Source organism: Hirundo rustica, chromosome 3 (genome assembly GCF_015227805.2).
Source record: "Hirundo rustica isolate bHirRus1 chromosome 3, bHirRus1.pri.v3, whole genome shotgun sequence".
In the NCBI taxonomy this organism is placed as follows: domain Eukaryota; kingdom Metazoa; phylum Chordata; class Aves; order Passeriformes; family Hirundinidae; genus Hirundo; species Hirundo rustica.
In genome coordinates, this window is record NC_053452.1 from 112,547,214 (window position 1) to 112,563,908 (window position 16,695).

The 16,695-nt window shown below is 40.4% G+C and overlaps 1 protein-coding gene across 1 annotated transcript; it reads right to left on the minus strand.

Annotated features, from left to right (window-relative positions):
* Positions 1–1,561: 1,561 nt before the first annotated feature.
* On the minus strand, positions 1,562–16,543 carry RHAG (Rh associated glycoprotein). The gene is made up of 10 exons (XM_040058386.1): positions 16,340–16,543; positions 11,664–11,847; positions 9,787–9,937; positions 9,445–9,592; positions 8,560–8,726; positions 7,577–7,714; positions 7,229–7,350; positions 6,417–6,502; positions 5,483–5,556; positions 1,562–4,814 (listed from the first exon to the last, which is right to left on the minus strand). The coding sequence occupies exons 1-10, from the start codon at positions 16,473–16,475 to the stop codon at positions 4,737–4,739; spliced, it is 1,284 nt and encodes a 427-aa protein (XP_039914320.1). The 5' UTR covers positions 16,476–16,543; the 3' UTR covers positions 1,562–4,736.
* Positions 16,544–16,695: the final 152 nt, after the last annotated feature.

Genomic DNA, 16,695 nt, shown 5'->3' on the forward strand with positions numbered 1-16,695 from the left:
TTCTTCACACATAACCCGGTTGCAGGCCTCTAATAAATCTGTTGGCCTGACAGTCTGTTATTTTTCTCAGGGTTTTCAGGCTTCAAGGAAACAGGACGCCTTTCCTGTTTTCAGATTCTGTGTAATCTGCTTTCTCCTGTGCTTCCCAGGGCTTTTCAGGCCCAGTGTTTCCTCACAAAACTGTTTATGGGTGGCATAACTTTGATTCCATTGAATTCACTGGGAATTTGAAATCACAGAATCACAGGATTATTGAGGGTAGAGGGGACACTGTGATTTGTCTGGTCCAATCCCTCTTTCAAGCTGGGCCACCAAGAGCCACTCGCCCCAGCTTATGTCCAAGACTGGCTTAGAACAGCTCCAAGAACCTAAAAAATTTTATGACCCTAAGGAGAGAGACTTCCCATCTCCTGGGCAACCTGTGCCAACGCTTAGTCACTCTCACAATATAAGGGTGTTTCCTGATGTTTAGAGGGAAACTCCTGTGCCAGACCCTGGTCCTGGCACCAGGCACACACTGAGAAGAGTCTGTCTCTGACTTATTTGATTCTTCCCCCAGGTGTTTACACTGATAGGATCCCCCTGAGCCTTATCTACTCTGGGCTAAACTCCCACCTCTCTGTGTTTCCTCTTGTAAGAAATATTCCAATCACTCCAGCATCTTCATGGCCCTTTTCTGGACTCCAGTCTGTCCATATCTCTTTGGTACTGTGAATCCCAGAACTGGACATGGCACTGGGAAAAGATGTCCTCTGTTGGCTGAGGAGAGGGGGCTGAGGTACAGCCTGCCTCAGCTATCTCAGAGTCCAAAAGAGTGAACAAGAGAGGAGGAGGTGTTGGAGGAAGAAGCCAAGGGGAAGACTGGACAGAAAAGTTGAGTCACAGCCCACAGAACAGTGTTTGGAAGAGTTTTCTAGTAGAAATCTAGAACACTAAATTCAATGTGGCTTTGAGGCCAGAACCTGAATGTTGTGTGAGGTGAAGTGCCTCAAGGCTGAGCCCCTTGTCCTTCTCTCCCAAAAGTGTCAGGGTCTCTGCAGAGACATGACCAGGGACAGAGGACAGGAGGGAATGGGGGAATTCTCCAGGGAATGAGGGTGCAGAGACCTAGCGGAAAAGAGCCCTGGCACGTGGCTGGGAGCGTGGGAGAGGGGCTTGAGCAAGCCTGCTCATGGTTTGACTCACCCTGAGCCTGCTGCTGTCCCTGAGGCTCTGAAGGAGAGACCAGGACGTTTCACTTACCTGGAAGGTGTCCTGGGAAAAGTCCAAGGCCTGTGTCCAACTGTTCTCCAGCTAGCCTGATTCTATTTCACCTTTCCAGAGTGGGTGAAAAGGCACTGCAAATGTTGAGTTTTCCACATACACCTGGAATTTAACTCATAGCAAGGAATTGAGAGGAGGTTGAAAGGTGAACATTTTGCAGGAGACTTGGGAAGAACAGGAAGAACTCTCCTTTGGCAAGAGGAGACTTATTTTGTTAATATATTTTGAGAAAATTTGATCCCAGTAAGAGAGAAAGAAGACATCCCCAAGAAATGTCAAACAAATACAATTGGTCATCTGATCATTCAATTGATGTGTTTATTCAGCAACATATTTGAGCACAAATGTTAAAAGAAATTTTGTAAGCAAATATTCAGCCAATGGCTTTCAGATAAATTTTCTTTTCTGTAATGAAATACAAAGATACTGCTCTGACAGAGGTAGGAATGGAGAACTATAAGACAGCCTTCAAATCTATGGTCACCCACTGGTATTCTGAAAAAGGCTTGACCTTTGGTCAGTTTAAAGAAGATATCGTTAAAGTTTTTACTCTTTAAAACAAAATAAACAACCCACAACACCTTATTTAAGCTCTTTTAACATAAAAACAAGTCAAAGTGAGAACAAAGTTAAGACGGAGAGAGTCTTGAGCAGTTGTTGGAAGGGATAAAACATTGCCAGTTTTTAATGAGAAACAAAACAAATGTTGATGATTGTGAACCTCAGTTTTAGAGTAGTTGTACTTTAACTTTCGTTTACTTTTCAGTCCCATCCTTTAAGCTCATCCTCCACTCTGTGTCTTGTTTAACTCCTTCCTTTCCTTTCCTCCCAGTGTAAGGCTTCCTCATGGAAGAATAAAAAAGTTCTTAATAAAATATTTTAAGATTGTGTCTTTTAAGTGTCCAGTCACATACTACACAGAAGTTGTAACTAATTATTAATGAAGCTCTGCTGATTCAAGGTATTCAAAGCTTTGATTAATTGGGAAATAACCAACCAAAGAAAATACCCTAAGCCAGAGAACCAATTACCACTGACATCTGCAAAGTGGAGGCGAGCAATTAGGGTAAAAAAAAAAACAAAAAAACCCCACAACTTTGAAGAAACAAATTGTACACTTCAAGGACACAGTCACATGGAAAAGAAAATGACATTTAAAGCTATGATTAGACAAAGGGATTCATCTCCCTGCTCTGTTTTTGAGAGAACCTAAGTGACTGATTTTATTGTGGGAGGAATCGTCTGAAAAAGAGAATCGGGGACAACAATGAGTACTTAGAGGATGAGAGTATGGATTACTATGGAAAGATTATAAGGACAACTGGGGAACAAAACTGTATAGTTATTTTTTTCCCCTTTGGAATTAAAAACCCCTCTAAATGGTATTATTGAAGGCAGCAATCACCAGGGAAGGTTTAGGTTGGATATTATGAAAAAAATTTATCATTGGAAGAGTGGTTAAACATTGGCACAGGCTCCACAGGGAAGCAGGAGCCACCATCCCTGGAAGTGTTCAAGAAGTGAGTAGACACAGCACTCTCAATGTAGTTTACTGGCCATGATGATCCAAGGCTGGACTTGATGATCTTGGAAGCATTTTCCAACATTAAGGATTCTATAATTCAAAGATTTACTGATAGTGGGTGGTGCTTCCTCACTCAGGTATTCCTGTGTGGTCAGCACTCTAAACTACTTAAGGTGAATGAAAGATCCTCTGAACTCCCAAGCAGGAATTTGAGGGGTGAAATACATGTACTGAAGATAAGATTTTTATAGGCTTTCCACAGATGGATTCTTTTTCAAGTACTTCAACACTTCATAAATTATGCACAAGATACTTCTAAAATCTTTATAAATGTGATATTTACATTGTTAAATGCTTCCCAGTTTTTACAAAAATGAATATGTGACAGCTTTGAGAGGATAAAGGATGTCTTAAAACAAGGTAGAGAGTCAGTTATTGCACATCTGCAAAAGACCTTAGCTGAACTAAAGTGTGATACAACAAATGTATTTTTATTCATGGGGAGAAATCTGACAAATCTAGCAGTATATGGCAGGAATAACATATGGGGCAGCCCTGCCTAGTGTCTTTCTAAAGATTTTCAAGGAAAAATACATCAGCAGAAATGAAAAGGTACGTTCTATTTTATATGAGAGGAGTTTCCCCCTTAAGTCTGATAAGTAAGACTTGAAATAAGATCCTAGTATTAAAAAAAAAAAAAAAAGGTTGAAAGTCACCCACTTTAGCCTCTTATTCAGAGGCATCAAATGCATCTTTCCATGAATGACAGATTGAGGCACTGTGCTCCTTCTGCTTGATTCCCACTTCCCATCCATTATCTCTCAATGGATTATCCCATGCAGGAAGGTACCTCATGGAGTTCCTTCAGCTACCTCAATTTTTGTCTCTGAACTGAGCAGCCACTTTCATCACTTCTCCAACGAAGTTAATTTTCCTTAATTTAGCTTCAGTTTTCTTCTTTTTTGCTTTTGCTTCTTTTAGGAGAAAGTGACTTCAGAATTGGTGACTCACCCCATGGAAGTTCGCTGCCGAGTCTTCTGTAGGTTGAACATAGTTCTTTCCAATCAGTTCCAAACAATTAATGTGTTTCTGGAGCTGGTTAGTTCATGTTATATTTCTTGACATTAACACTGCTACAATCCACTTATTACTGTTGAATAGAACAAGACCTATTATGCAATTACTTCGTTTTCATAACTCCTGCTTAGTTCCTGCATTATGTCCGTGAAACTAACTAAATCTATGATAATAAATAAATAGAACTATGACAATAGTAATATTTTTTACAATTTCACTTTCTTTTCCTTTTAAATAAACATATTAAAAATGAATTTTGATACTCATACTGCCTTTTCAATCACGGTATTCTGTGCTTTGCCATAAGAATTATTTCAACATTTTGTTTCCTGTCATAATCAAACTTCATAATACAGCATGTTTTCTCCTCCATCAGAAAACAGGAAAACACCCTTTCTTAAAAAGTTAAGCTGGGATTCTCTGGTGAAAACTTGGTTTGAATCTATATAAAAAATATCAGTTAATTTCTTCTTGATTACTCCTATACAGTTGAAGGAAGTAACTTAGAAATTTCACAATTAAATATATTATCCTGTAATAATCTTGAAACTCAAAGTTTATTACAACAGCTATATTATTGTCAGTGACAACAACAGATAAAATATATATAATTTTAAAGAGCAGGTTATGGCGCCTTTTTCTGATAAACAAAAACATTAGAAGGACATAGTTTATTCACCTGAGTTTGGTATAATGACTAAGTAATCTAAAATCAAGCTTGTTTTCTTTTTACAAGATATATCTATCTTCAGGCTTTTCTTAAAAATACCTGCTGTGGTTGGGAAAATACTTGGATATTGTTTCATTGTTTCTTAGCATTAGAAACAGAAAAGAGCATCACTAGGAGATATATTGCAGATTAATTATTTTTCTACATGGCAGCTTCAAATCTGCTGTGCTCATCACGGTGGCTGGAATGAATTTCCGGTACTGTCTCCTCCTCTGGAACCTGCCATGAAAAACAAAGATCTCAGTTAAGGATATATAGATTTGCTTTTGCCATAAAAGAAGACTAAAATGTGCTGAGAATGTAATTCTGTTTGTATATATTATATGTCTGTTTATTAACATTGACACAGCCTGACATGAAACATCAATTCTGCATACTGAGGAATGAACTCAGGGTTTCCTTCATAGAAGAAGGAATTTAATTCATTGAAAAAAGCTAATAAAATTTGCTTTAACTTCACATTTTATTTGCAAGAATGTATATTACATAATACTTCTCACCTTGCCTTTTTGGCTTGGTCCTGGCATAAAGAATAAAGGTCAGATTGCCTAAATTAAGAATACGTAATCAGTCTCTGATAAGGAAGAGGATATCTGATACAGTGAGCACATAGGAGAGAGATAAAGACCTCCACCGTGATATCAATTTGTTGTCTCTATTTCTGCTTTTTGTTCAAGATGAGTCCAATGAAATAGGCATGATCACATAAGAAGTCCAAAAATTATCCTGAAGGTGGCATTGATAAATTCAAAGCCTGGAGGTAGAGCAACATTTTTGAATTTTCAAGAGGCCGCCTTTCAGATTCATGTGTGCAAACCACAAAGCTCAGGAGAGCGGTGGCTGTACATCCTCCAACATAATGAAAATAAGAGGAGGTTGTGTCTTACCTCCCAATAAGCAGAGTCATCAAAGCAGTTCTGATCAGATACTTGTCCCAAGAAGGGCAGCTTTAGAATAGCACCTGCAGGAAAACCAGCATCAGAGGTTTAAAAAATTAAGAAAGTTAACAAATAAATGTCCCTCAGATGTGCCCTAGGCAGCCAGCTAAGTTTTCTGACTGATTTCCTAATCTACAGGAAAGTTCAACTACCCTGGAACATCAAGTCAATTATTCTGAGAGGTGATGCAGATTTCTTCATAAAAACAAAAATAAGAGAATAAGTAAGACCTTGTTTTTAATTGACCAGATTTTAGACCTAAATTTTCTATTTCAGCCTGACTTTTGTTTGTTTGTTTGGAAGTATTCACAAACACATGGAAATGCATGACACATCTTTGAGTGTGTCTTGATCTCAAACTAGTTTCTGTTCAGAATTTGAAGCACCGGAATCTAGAGAAGAATTCCTTTCAGAACAACACCTTATTATTCCTATAGATCTAAAACTCAGTGTCTTTGGAGCACATGTTCAGTAAGATATACAGAATCACAGAATCACAGAAAAATTTAAGTTGGAAAAAACCTTCAAGATCACCAGGTCCAATCCTAGACCAAACACCATCTTGTCAACCAGACCAGAGCCCTGAGTGCCACATCCAGTTGCTCCTTGGACACCTCCAGGGATGGGGACTCCATCACCTCCTGGGGAAGTGCTTTCCTATGCCTGACTATCCTTTCAGTAAAGTAATTCTTCCTGATGGACCTGAACTTAATTTGAAAATAAAAACACTGGAAAACTGCTTTTCCATATCTGAGTTTCTGGCATCGGGACCCATCATTTCAATTTTGTATTATTTACACAAAATTGTTGATGCATTTAAGTTCTCCATGGAGAAACCTCTAAATTCACAGGTGTTCTTAGTCACTATAAGCATTACACTGACCTGTGAGTGCTCCTCCCACCAATGCAATTCCAAGTGTACTTCCTAGGGCAGCAGCCTGCATGGCAGGAGTAAGCCGGTGACTATTCCTGGAAAGGGTAGAAAACCAAATCATTGCCTATCAAAAAACTGGTACACTTTGAGGCTGATGATCAATCTTACAACATTGTACTTGCTGCATGCTGGAAAAGGTGACTCATAGGAAAATATCTTAGAATCTTCATGGTTGGAAAAGATCTCCAAGATCATTGAGCCCAACAAATCTTGCCATTGCTGTGTAAAAGACTGAGCTCATGACGTTAATTTAGCTTTGTTTTAGGCTACAGATGAAAACACCTTCTTTGAGAAGATTATTAATCTCTCGTAAGCTGTTAGAGAATACTCTCTGTTGTCAAAAGACCAGCATTTCATCTTTTTGGAGTCTTGTGAGATAATGAAAAAAATCCCATTCTGTTTTTTTTTTTTTTTTTTTTTTTTTTTTTTTTTAATTAAATCTTACAAATACCAGAAGTGGAATTGTAGAGTCACAGTAAAGATTTTTCTATGTTTGAATGGTTCAGTGTGCTTTTTCTTTATGATATTTTAATTTATTTATTTTTATTTGAGCTTTTAATCTGTTGCCAGCTTGACATTTAAACGGTGTGTTAAAGGCAAGAGATCAAGTAGAACTCAAATTAAATGAGAATACAATGCCTGACATCAAATCAATGTTGCATTTCTGAAAAAAAATCATAATTAGATCTGAAGAAGGCAGCAAATTAGAATAGACCCTCAAAACTCAAGAAACTTCTTTCTCTCTTCTCTCTATAACTCACCTAATTTCAGTCTTTGTTGCAGTTACTATGATGCCAGCAATACCCCCCAGAATTCCAGGTAAACCATGTAAGTTATGAACTCCACAAGTGTCTTGAATTTTCAGCTTGGATGCCATCACAGGCTGAAATGAGAGGAAATAGGAAGTTTATAGTGAGTTTATCATCTTCATTGCTCTCTAGATGGATAGGCAAAAGAAAGAGCAGAAGTACAAGAATCAAATCATAATTAAAAGTCACCATTACTTGGAGTTTGCTGTGTCTATCCTCCCTTCGTAGCAAACCAAGGGAGCTCCAGGAAAGACAAAGAGAAATAAAAAATGGGAGCAGAGCTGGGTCCTCAATACTTACAGTGAGAAACTGGAATCCAAGAACAGAGACAATTCCAGCAATGACCCCAATGAACATGGCAGAAAAAGGGTGGATTTCCAGGTCAGCACAGGTACCCACTGCTACTCCTCCTGCCAGGGTGGCATTTTGAATGAGAACCTGCAGAGGGGACACAGAGCGAGGCAGAGGTCACACATGAGGAGCAGAGGCTCGTTTTAGGGCTGAGTGCCTCTGAAAGCTCTCTTGCACATGCTGGGCTCAGACAAATAACTGCAGCTGCTGGAAAGGAGTGGGTGAAAACATAGCTGGATTTTAGGGCAAAGGGATAGAAGCTGGTTTGGTTCTATCTGTTGTGCATCTGCACTGAGATTTCCAGAGAATGGATCATTTCCTTGAGAGATCTATTTTGGCTGTTGTAATAAGGAAACTCAAGTGGGAACGTCTTTGGAATAAGATCCAAAAGTCCGTCTGAACACTGGACTAATGTCTCTAAGGTCCAGCAGGTTCTGTGAACAAGAGAGAATCATCACAGAATCATTAAGGCTGGAAGAGACCTTTGAGATTAATAAACCCTACCATCAAACCAGTGCAACCACCATGTTTCCAGTCTACTACAATGCTTTCCAGTCCTTTCAGTGGGGAAATTTCTCCTAATATCCAGTCTAAACCTGCCCTGATACAACTTGAAGGCCATTTTCTCTCAACCTGTAACTTGGTATTTGGAGGAGACCAAGCCCCACCTGGTTCCACCTTTCTTACTCTGGGAGCTGTAGAGAGTGAGAAGATCCTCCCTGAGCCTCCTTTTCTCCAGACTGAGCCCCCCATCTTCCTCAGGCACTTGTCATCAGATTTTATATTTACAAGTATAATGGCTCCAATTCTGGCCATAGTATGGGGAAAGGCTCCAGATAGCCTGGACAGGTAGATGGACACTGGGAATCTGCCTACTCATCCTTATTAGAGAGGATTTAACTCAATTTTAAGGGTTATGATGTGATTCTTACCATACTGAATTTGCCTCTTTTATCCACCAAGCTGGAGAGGGCAAATGTTACGATGGTACAGGCAGCCAAGGAGTAGTAAGTGTTGATAATGGCTGTTGCCTGGGCTTCTGCACCATTTGCAATGGCAGAGTTAAAACTGGGCCAAAAAAGCCAAAGGAACAGTGTACCTGGATGAATAGAAGTCAAAACAAAGTGAACGCTTTTTAGTCACGAGGGCCAATACAAGAGAGCAAGCTACAAGAAGTGAGGACGATAGTTAATAAGAAACATGGAATAGCCAAAATTCTGGAAGAAATAATAGAATATGCAGAAGCTTTTGACAGCTGGGATTTTGACACGTGGTATCTTGTCAAATCTTACTGGAAGGCTTTAATGTCGTGCCCCACTCACTGTCAGAGCTCACCACCCCTGTGAAACCCCAGCCAGAACAGGAGGCACAGGCAACACAACTGGCATGCAAATCCTTTATCATCTATCAATGCAACTTAAAGTTTTAGCTGGTTAATTGGTCTATGAACAGTTCTCATGGACAGCAGATATATGGTTTCTGACGTTCATTACCATGACAGGCACAACTCAATCCTTTTAATTATGGACAACTGCTTTGGAAATACTGCTGAAAAGCACAAGACTTAACAGAAAGAAGTCACCACTAATACACAGTGACAACACATATTAAATTTGATCTTTCCATCCTTGGAAGCAAGGAAAAACTGTAAAAATATGCGTGCCACTGAAAATGTGGTGCATGCATGAGGCTAAAAGGAATTTGCCTCCAGAAGTGTACTTAGGTAAATGAATGTAGCATAATAATAGGTAATCAGAAAAAAATAGGGATGGAAGAGAGATGAACAACTGGTCAGCTCTCAGTATTACTTTACTTACCAATCATAGCAAACATGTCTGAGTGATAGGTGGATTCATCATTTTCATGTTTGTTTGTCAGACCAGGACGGTACAAGACAAAAGCTGCAGCCAAACCAAAATAAGCTCCAAAGGCATGGATAGTCATCGAAGCTCCAACATCTGTGGCCTGTAATAGGGACCCAAAATAAGGCCACAGATTTTATACATCATAAAGACAAGGGTCTGAGGAATGAGAAGTCTGGAGGACTTAATGGTTCAATTCTGTGGTAGAAACCAGTGCCTAGCATAAGAAAACTGGAAGTATTACAAAGTGAAAGCATTTGTTATAAAGAGAAAACCATGATTTCTAAGTAGTTGTACCTTGAATACTTTGGTAACTAGATGTTCATTGCATGCAAAGATGGTGATCTCCAGAAGAGTCAGGATCAGCATCTGAATGGGACTTGTTTTCCCCAGGAGTGCTCCAAATGAAATCAAAGCAGTTGCTGTACTGAAGTCTGCATTTATCATGCTGAAGTTAAGAAAAGGGAAAAAAACAAAAAAAAAACCAAAAAAAAACCCAAAAAAAACCAAATCCAAAACACATTAAAACAAGAAAATTACTTTAAAAGCTGTAATATTCAACTTGCCATTAAAATGATATAATTAAAATTATAGTGCTTTAACTCTTCAGATACAAAATTATCAAGCTCATCTTTGTGGATAAAAATAAATCAAACCTTTCCAGATGGATCTTGTAAGGATCTCACAAGCTAGTGAAGAGTAAGTGTAGATGGTTTCCTCCCACTTATACCATACATGTGCTTAGCTGGAATTATGATGAAAAGGCAGATGAGAAGCATGTTGGGATGTGCAGGGATGTCATGGAATCGCAGAATCATTTAGATTGCAATAGGTCCCTAAGACCATTGAGTCCAACCTTTTACCCAGCACTGCCAAGCCCACTTCTAAACCATGTCCCTCAGCGCTACATCTGCAGGCTTTTTAAAACACTTCCAGGCATGGTGACTCCACACCTTCCCAGGCCAGCCTGGTGCAATGCCTGACCACCTTTTCCATGAAGAGATTTTTCTTAATATCCAACTAAACCTCCCTTGGTGTGATTTCCTCTTGTCTCTTCAGGCTGTTTCATCCTGTGCAGTCACTTGTTCCCTGGGAGGAGAGCCCAACCCCACCTGGCTGTCCCCTCCTGTCAGGGAGTTGTGCAGAAGCAGAAGGTTCAACCTGAGCCCTCCCAGGCTGAGCCCCTTTCCCAGCTCCCTCAGCTGCTCCTCATCAGACTTGTGCTCCAGACCCTTCCCCAGCTCCTTTGTCCTTCTCTGGATGCATTCCAGCCCCTCAGTTTTGAGCACTGACTGCCACCTAGGCTTCAAAGATGACAGTGAGGTCTTTGCTCAGGTGGTTTATATAATCCTGGAAGCCTTGCACACCTGTCTGTCTCTGTGCATCATCTTTGCATGACCTGTCAGACAGGGGATGGGCAAAGGTAAATAAAATCAGAATTTGATCATAAACTTAGAGCAGAGAGAGGCACTAACCTGTGGGTCCCTCTAAAACTGCCTGCCTGTAATCATTAGGGAGCTACTTGTATCATTCCTGCTTTGCCCTCAGTAATGCTTGAATGCTGTTCATTTCAAAATTGTTTACAGGTTGTCTCAGAAAACAGAACTGCAGATGTGGAAAACACTCTGAGACCTTGGTAGAGGCAGGACAGGTGAATAGGAGGGGCATTAAATGTGCTTAGAGACATTGCCCATTGCCTTTTATTCTGTGATCGGTGTTCAGACCCTGCTGGAGTACGATGCTCATGATAATCACTCCTTGAGAAGAAAGAGGAAACCTCCTGAGTGCATAGACATGCTGCTCCAGCCTTTCTTCTGCGACCCTAATGCCATGGAAAGACAGATCCTCTCATGCCTGCTGGTTGCAGGATGTGCTGTGCTACTGCTGGAAATCTTCCAGCTTCCACAGCTTAGAGATTCAGAGCAATCTCTCTACAGGACCCACACCTCCCATACATAACGTAGCACCTCAAATTTTCTCACAGACTTTGGTTACCTTGGCCCAGTGCACCAGGAGCGGCTCTCTCAGAGGTGAAGGGCAGAAGGATATGGAGAGGTGGACAGTAAAGCTTAATGAAATTTAGGTAAGGTCTGACCCCAAAGATGTTGTGGTTTTTGGCTTCTCCTGATATCTTGAGGGATAGAAATACCTACTTTTTGTAAATTCACATATACCTTTCAATGTTAACAGGAATTTTCCCTTCTTTCATGTGCCAAAATCCTTGCATCAGAATTCCCCACTGGAGACCGAAGGCAGCAATGAGCATGTTGAAACCAACACTGCTGAATCCATACTTCTTCAGAAAGGTCATCAGGAAACCAAATCCAACAAATATCATCACATGGACATCCTGAAAGTCTGAAGGGAAAACATGTCTGTGTAGAGACTGTGAAGAGTGACCGTGAAGGGTGAAAAGCAAGGGACAAGGCAGTTTGAGTAGAGAAGAGTTCCAAACTCCAGTCATGCTTGTGATCCACTCTTCCCATGTCATGACCAGTCTACCAGCTGCAAACTGGATGTCTGGAAAATGCCACACCTAATTATTGATTATATTGATTCCTGTATCATTATGAAAAGCCACTGGATCTCTGTACTTGCAAATTTGCTTATGTCCGCCACTGTCCTCTCTTTGTGAAGCTCCCTGGAACATCATCACAGCTTCATGTCCTTACAGAAAAGTTATGTTCCCCTTCCAATAAAGGTGGTCAGAGCCAGTGTGTTCTGACCAACTCCAGAATTGTACAGGGGCTTGTTTGGGTGAGTTCTAGGTGTCCCAGTGCAAAGGAATGCTTGGGATCCCTAAAAATTACTGTCCATGACATTGATCTTTTTGCATGGATAAAAGAAAAATTAATTTTAATGCAAAGTTTAAATTAAAAAAATGAATATAGTTAATCAGCATACAATTAGTCTTCATTCAAATATTTGGTTGTTTTTTAAATATGAATTTTGTTAAAATATAGTTAGTTTTTTTCTATTTTTTAAAGTTATTACTTTAATTTTCTTTTTTATGCTTTTAATACAAACCGAATCTATCACCACAACATGAATACTTTGTATTTTAAATTTTGTGTTTTCTTTTAAATCTTTATGTGATTTAATTGACTTTAACCGGACAGGTTTGAGTCCTGTATTTGCAACTTTTTGTCCGATTTTACTGTTAATAAGAACCTCCAGTAAAGAGAGACCACTTTTAAAGATTTTTATTTCATTTCTCTTACGTGCCAATAAGTGTGAAAAACTTGAGCTGGTTAGTATGACATTTGGCTGGAAGTTGCGATTCCCATTACTCGAAGCATTCCTCGGTTTTGCATTACCAGGCTTAGCCAAAAGAGGGCCCAGAAGTATAAGAAGTTACTGGGAATTCCTAATAAACTCTTTTATATTTGCAGTGCCATATTCCAGCCCTGCCCTAGCACAGAAATATGCAGTAAGAGCCTTTCCTTGGCATTTAAGAAACAGAATCGTTGGCTGGCTTGGGATTAGATGATAAACTTTAAAATCCCTTCCAACCCAGGCCATTCTCTGTTTCTGTAGAAATGCAGGTGGTTCACAACACCTCCAACCCTTTTGCTTCCTCTTCAGCCTGGACATTTTAAAGCTGCCTGGACTTATTCACAGAAATGGTTAAAGTCCTGGTTAAAACTAGCTGAATTCATGGGTGTTGAGGACAAATTCCTTCCAGTTTAGCCTGTACCTTGAACTTTAACTATCTCTCATGCATGGTTTTGAAGAAGAGTAGGTCTGGAGTGACTTTAAATGATGAAGAAAACAGCATGATTTGAACTGAACTGTTTCAGTAACTGACTGTGTTTGACAAGCATAGCACTGCTGTGAGAGGAAAGTAAAGATTTGGAACACTCCAGTAGATCCTGAACAAAGCCACTGCACAGAATTCTGCAAGGCTGGCCAGGACCAGCGTATAAACTCCACGGCAACGTGGTCAGTCTCAACACAAAGATGCCTGTGACATACTCTAAAACTGATATTGCTTGCCCTAAAGCTGTAAACCACAGAACCCTGAACAAGAGGGATGCATAAGTTTTCCTAAGCCATGAGTCATGGATGATCACAGGACAATGCATACAGGATGCCAATACAAAATAAATCCTCTTGTAGTGCTCTAAGATGCCAATACAAAATAAATCCTCTTGTAGTGCTCTAAGAACCATCACACCCCCCTCTTCTCCCACACCAGTGGCACAACACACCTGAAATTGTCCATCCAATTTGCCATGCCTGTACTTGTGTCCACCAGAAATAGATATAATGCAAAGCTTTGCTTGGGAATGATCTCAGCTTAGCCTTCCTTACCCCGAGTGCAAGGCTGTGCTGATCCTCCCACTATTATTTTAATTTTTCTTCTGTCCCAAACCACTTAAACAGCTTGAATTCATGTTTCTGAGATGTCTAAGGCATACAAAATCAGATCTTGCACTCCAGTCCTGAGAATATAAATTACCTCCTGGATGAAAGAACCAAATCTATGATGTACAGATGGGTTAACATCCTAAGGCATAGCATGGGAAGTAGTTTGAACCCATTATTTGGGTCACCATCAGTTTAGGACTCAAGGAAAGTCCTGGCTCAAGATATTTCCTAATACACCTATACAACCATAACAAAAATTTTCAGCCAAGTCCTCAGGCGAACTGCACTTTTGTTTGCACTTTGTACGGGTAAATTTGAGAGTAAGGCGTCCTAAAAGTGAAAATATAGGTATTGTGAAAATCTGCTTTTATTTCCATTTTTTATTGGGCATGACCTCTGTGAGGTCAGCATCTAAAAATTCACATGACATCGGCAGTGTTGCTTGGTTTAGTCTCTACTGGTAATCTGAACAGCCCTGGCCAAAGAAACATACGTTCTCTCTCCTAAAACAGTGTTCCCCAGCTTTAAGAATAGTCTCTTATCCATGCTGTGCCTAAAGCCATGCCTGGCAGGAGGTCAAAGGGCCAGTTTCATGAGCCTAACCCATTCAGAAGGCTGCTCACAGGTCACTAGAGTGGGCAGCCAAGGGACAAGTGTGCAGAAATAACACAGTCATACCACTGCCTGGGCGGCATGGGAGACAGCAGGAATTCCTCCTGCCCTTTTAAGACACTGATCTAGTGAAGAAATACGGCATAATGTGACCTCTCCTAACTGGGTAGGTTACATTTCAAGATCTATATTATAGTTGTTAGTTCAATTGCCTGTGCTGTTGGATCATTCATGTGGGTTTTGGCATAACTTTGCTTAGGCCAACAGTCACCTCCTGGGTCACAGTGGACCAAGGAGTAATTCCCAGTACACTGTCTAGATAAGGCCACTGAATTTAGGAACTTGGATAGTTCAATACACTTGGATAGTTCAATACAGTTGGGATTAGTTTAACTATGGCACCAGCTAAAGATAGCTGTATTTGTTCAGCCTGGAGAAGAGAAGGGCTCTGGAGAGAGCTTAAAGCACCCTCCAGTACTTAAAGGAGGATTATAAAAAGGAGGAGAGTGAGGAGTGACTTTTAAATGGGCAGATAATGGTTAGACAAGAGAGAACAGTTTTAAATTAAAGAGGAAGGGTGAGGAGGTGGTGAGGCCCTGGCACAGGTTGCCCAGAGAAGCTGTGGCTGCCCCCATCCCTGGAGTCTCCAAGGCCAGGTTGGATGGGACTGGGATAATGGAAGGTGTCCCTGCCCATGGAAAAAGGGTGGATGGAATGGAAGAGCTTTAATGTCCCTTCCAACCCAAGCTTTCTTTGGCTCTCTGAGCATCATTGTACATGGCCAAACTGTGTCACAGAGAGTGGGCTCTGGCACAGACTGTTACCATATCTCAGGGATCCTGCCACATCTCAGTGGAGCTAACTTAAATGTAATTAGCCTGATTTCCATCAGCTCACTTGCATCTGAAGCTGAACAGTGCCCTCATTCACTGTTCTCTGACCCAGACAATGCTCTGTGAGAATACACAACACAAGATTACTCCAACCTGAGATCACATGCCCCTGCCACAGCCATGGAAAGGACGGTTAGAATGAGAGAAGAAGAGCAATACATTCAAAATTACACAGGCACTACCTGCAGGCAGGGAGTTCTGTACTCTATGGTCCTCATCAGCTCATTGCAATCAGGGCTACAAGTCATTGAGGCTTCAGAGCAGAAAAACTGAACAACAAACCTTCAACACTGCCAGGAAAACACAGTTTGCAGCTCTGCAAATTTTGTTTTCCATTTATTCATAATCGTGTTATCTTTGCATGAGGAGGAGGGGGTGAGAGAAGTGAGTAACTACTTCTCAGGCCAAGAGATTTTCTGATCTTCACCAAGTATTTGCAGAGCAACAAACCAACAGAAACATTTTCAGGCTAAACCATGATTACCTAATGGAGCCACTGCTTTGGAAGACAGCAGGGGGTTATCCACCTTGTCACCAAAACTATGGCTCTTTTTGGAGTCCAGCTTTGACTCTGTCCAGCTTTAACATTTTATAAAACTGATGCATATGCAGCTCAATTTCCATGTTCTCATAAGACACTATTGCAAACCTGGATGGTACTAATGAAATGTTCTATTCATTTTGATTATTTAATACAGTAATCAGGACAGAAGGCCTGGCAAGAAACACCCCCATCTCTCTCTGGAAAATGCTGTAATCTTTCAAAGTAATACACAGTTCTCTAAATCTTAACCTGCTGTGCAAACACTAGAACTATTTCCCAGGCTCTTCTCTCCCAAAACAGTAAACTTCTTAGCAGAAGTATAAAATAAATACTTGCTTTAACAGTAGGTCTCATAAGTTATTCAGAAATATTGCTTAGGATCAGTTTAAAGAAATTTCAGTTTCTATAAATCTTAGTCAGAAATACTTACGTGGATATAACCCTTCAGAAGAAGAATTTTTGTCATAATCCACAAATATCCCATACAAAACAATGACAATCACTTCCAGAAGAAGCGCCAGGATCGAGAACTTGAACCTCATGTTGGTGTCAAAGTCTGGAGGCATTGCTGGAGAGCAGGTGGCTGTGAGAGCTTGATAATGGGTGTTTGCCTTCAGAGGAGCGGACTAATTCTGTGGATATGGGTGATATAGCCAAAAAAAAAAAAAGAAAAAAACAAACCACAGAGACGTGAACGCCACTGTCACACCCACTATGGGAGGGAAAAAGTGTGGGTCAATATAGTGATTTCCATTTCCCAGGGTACTTCTGTGTGTGAAATGCTGG

Coding starts and splice junctions, on each gene's coding strand:
- RHAG (XM_040058386.1), bottom strand. CDS start 16,475: ATGCCTCCAGACTTTGACACCAACATGAGGTTCAAGTTCTCGATCCTG. Junction 11,848..16,339: donor TTCTGAAGGGTTATATCCAC/GTAAGTATTTCT, acceptor TTTTCCCTTCAG/ACTTTCAGGATGTCCATGTG. Junction 4,815..5,482: donor ATGACTCTGCTTATTGGGAG/GTAAGACACAAC, acceptor TTTTCATGGCAG/GTTCCAGAGGAGGAGACAGT.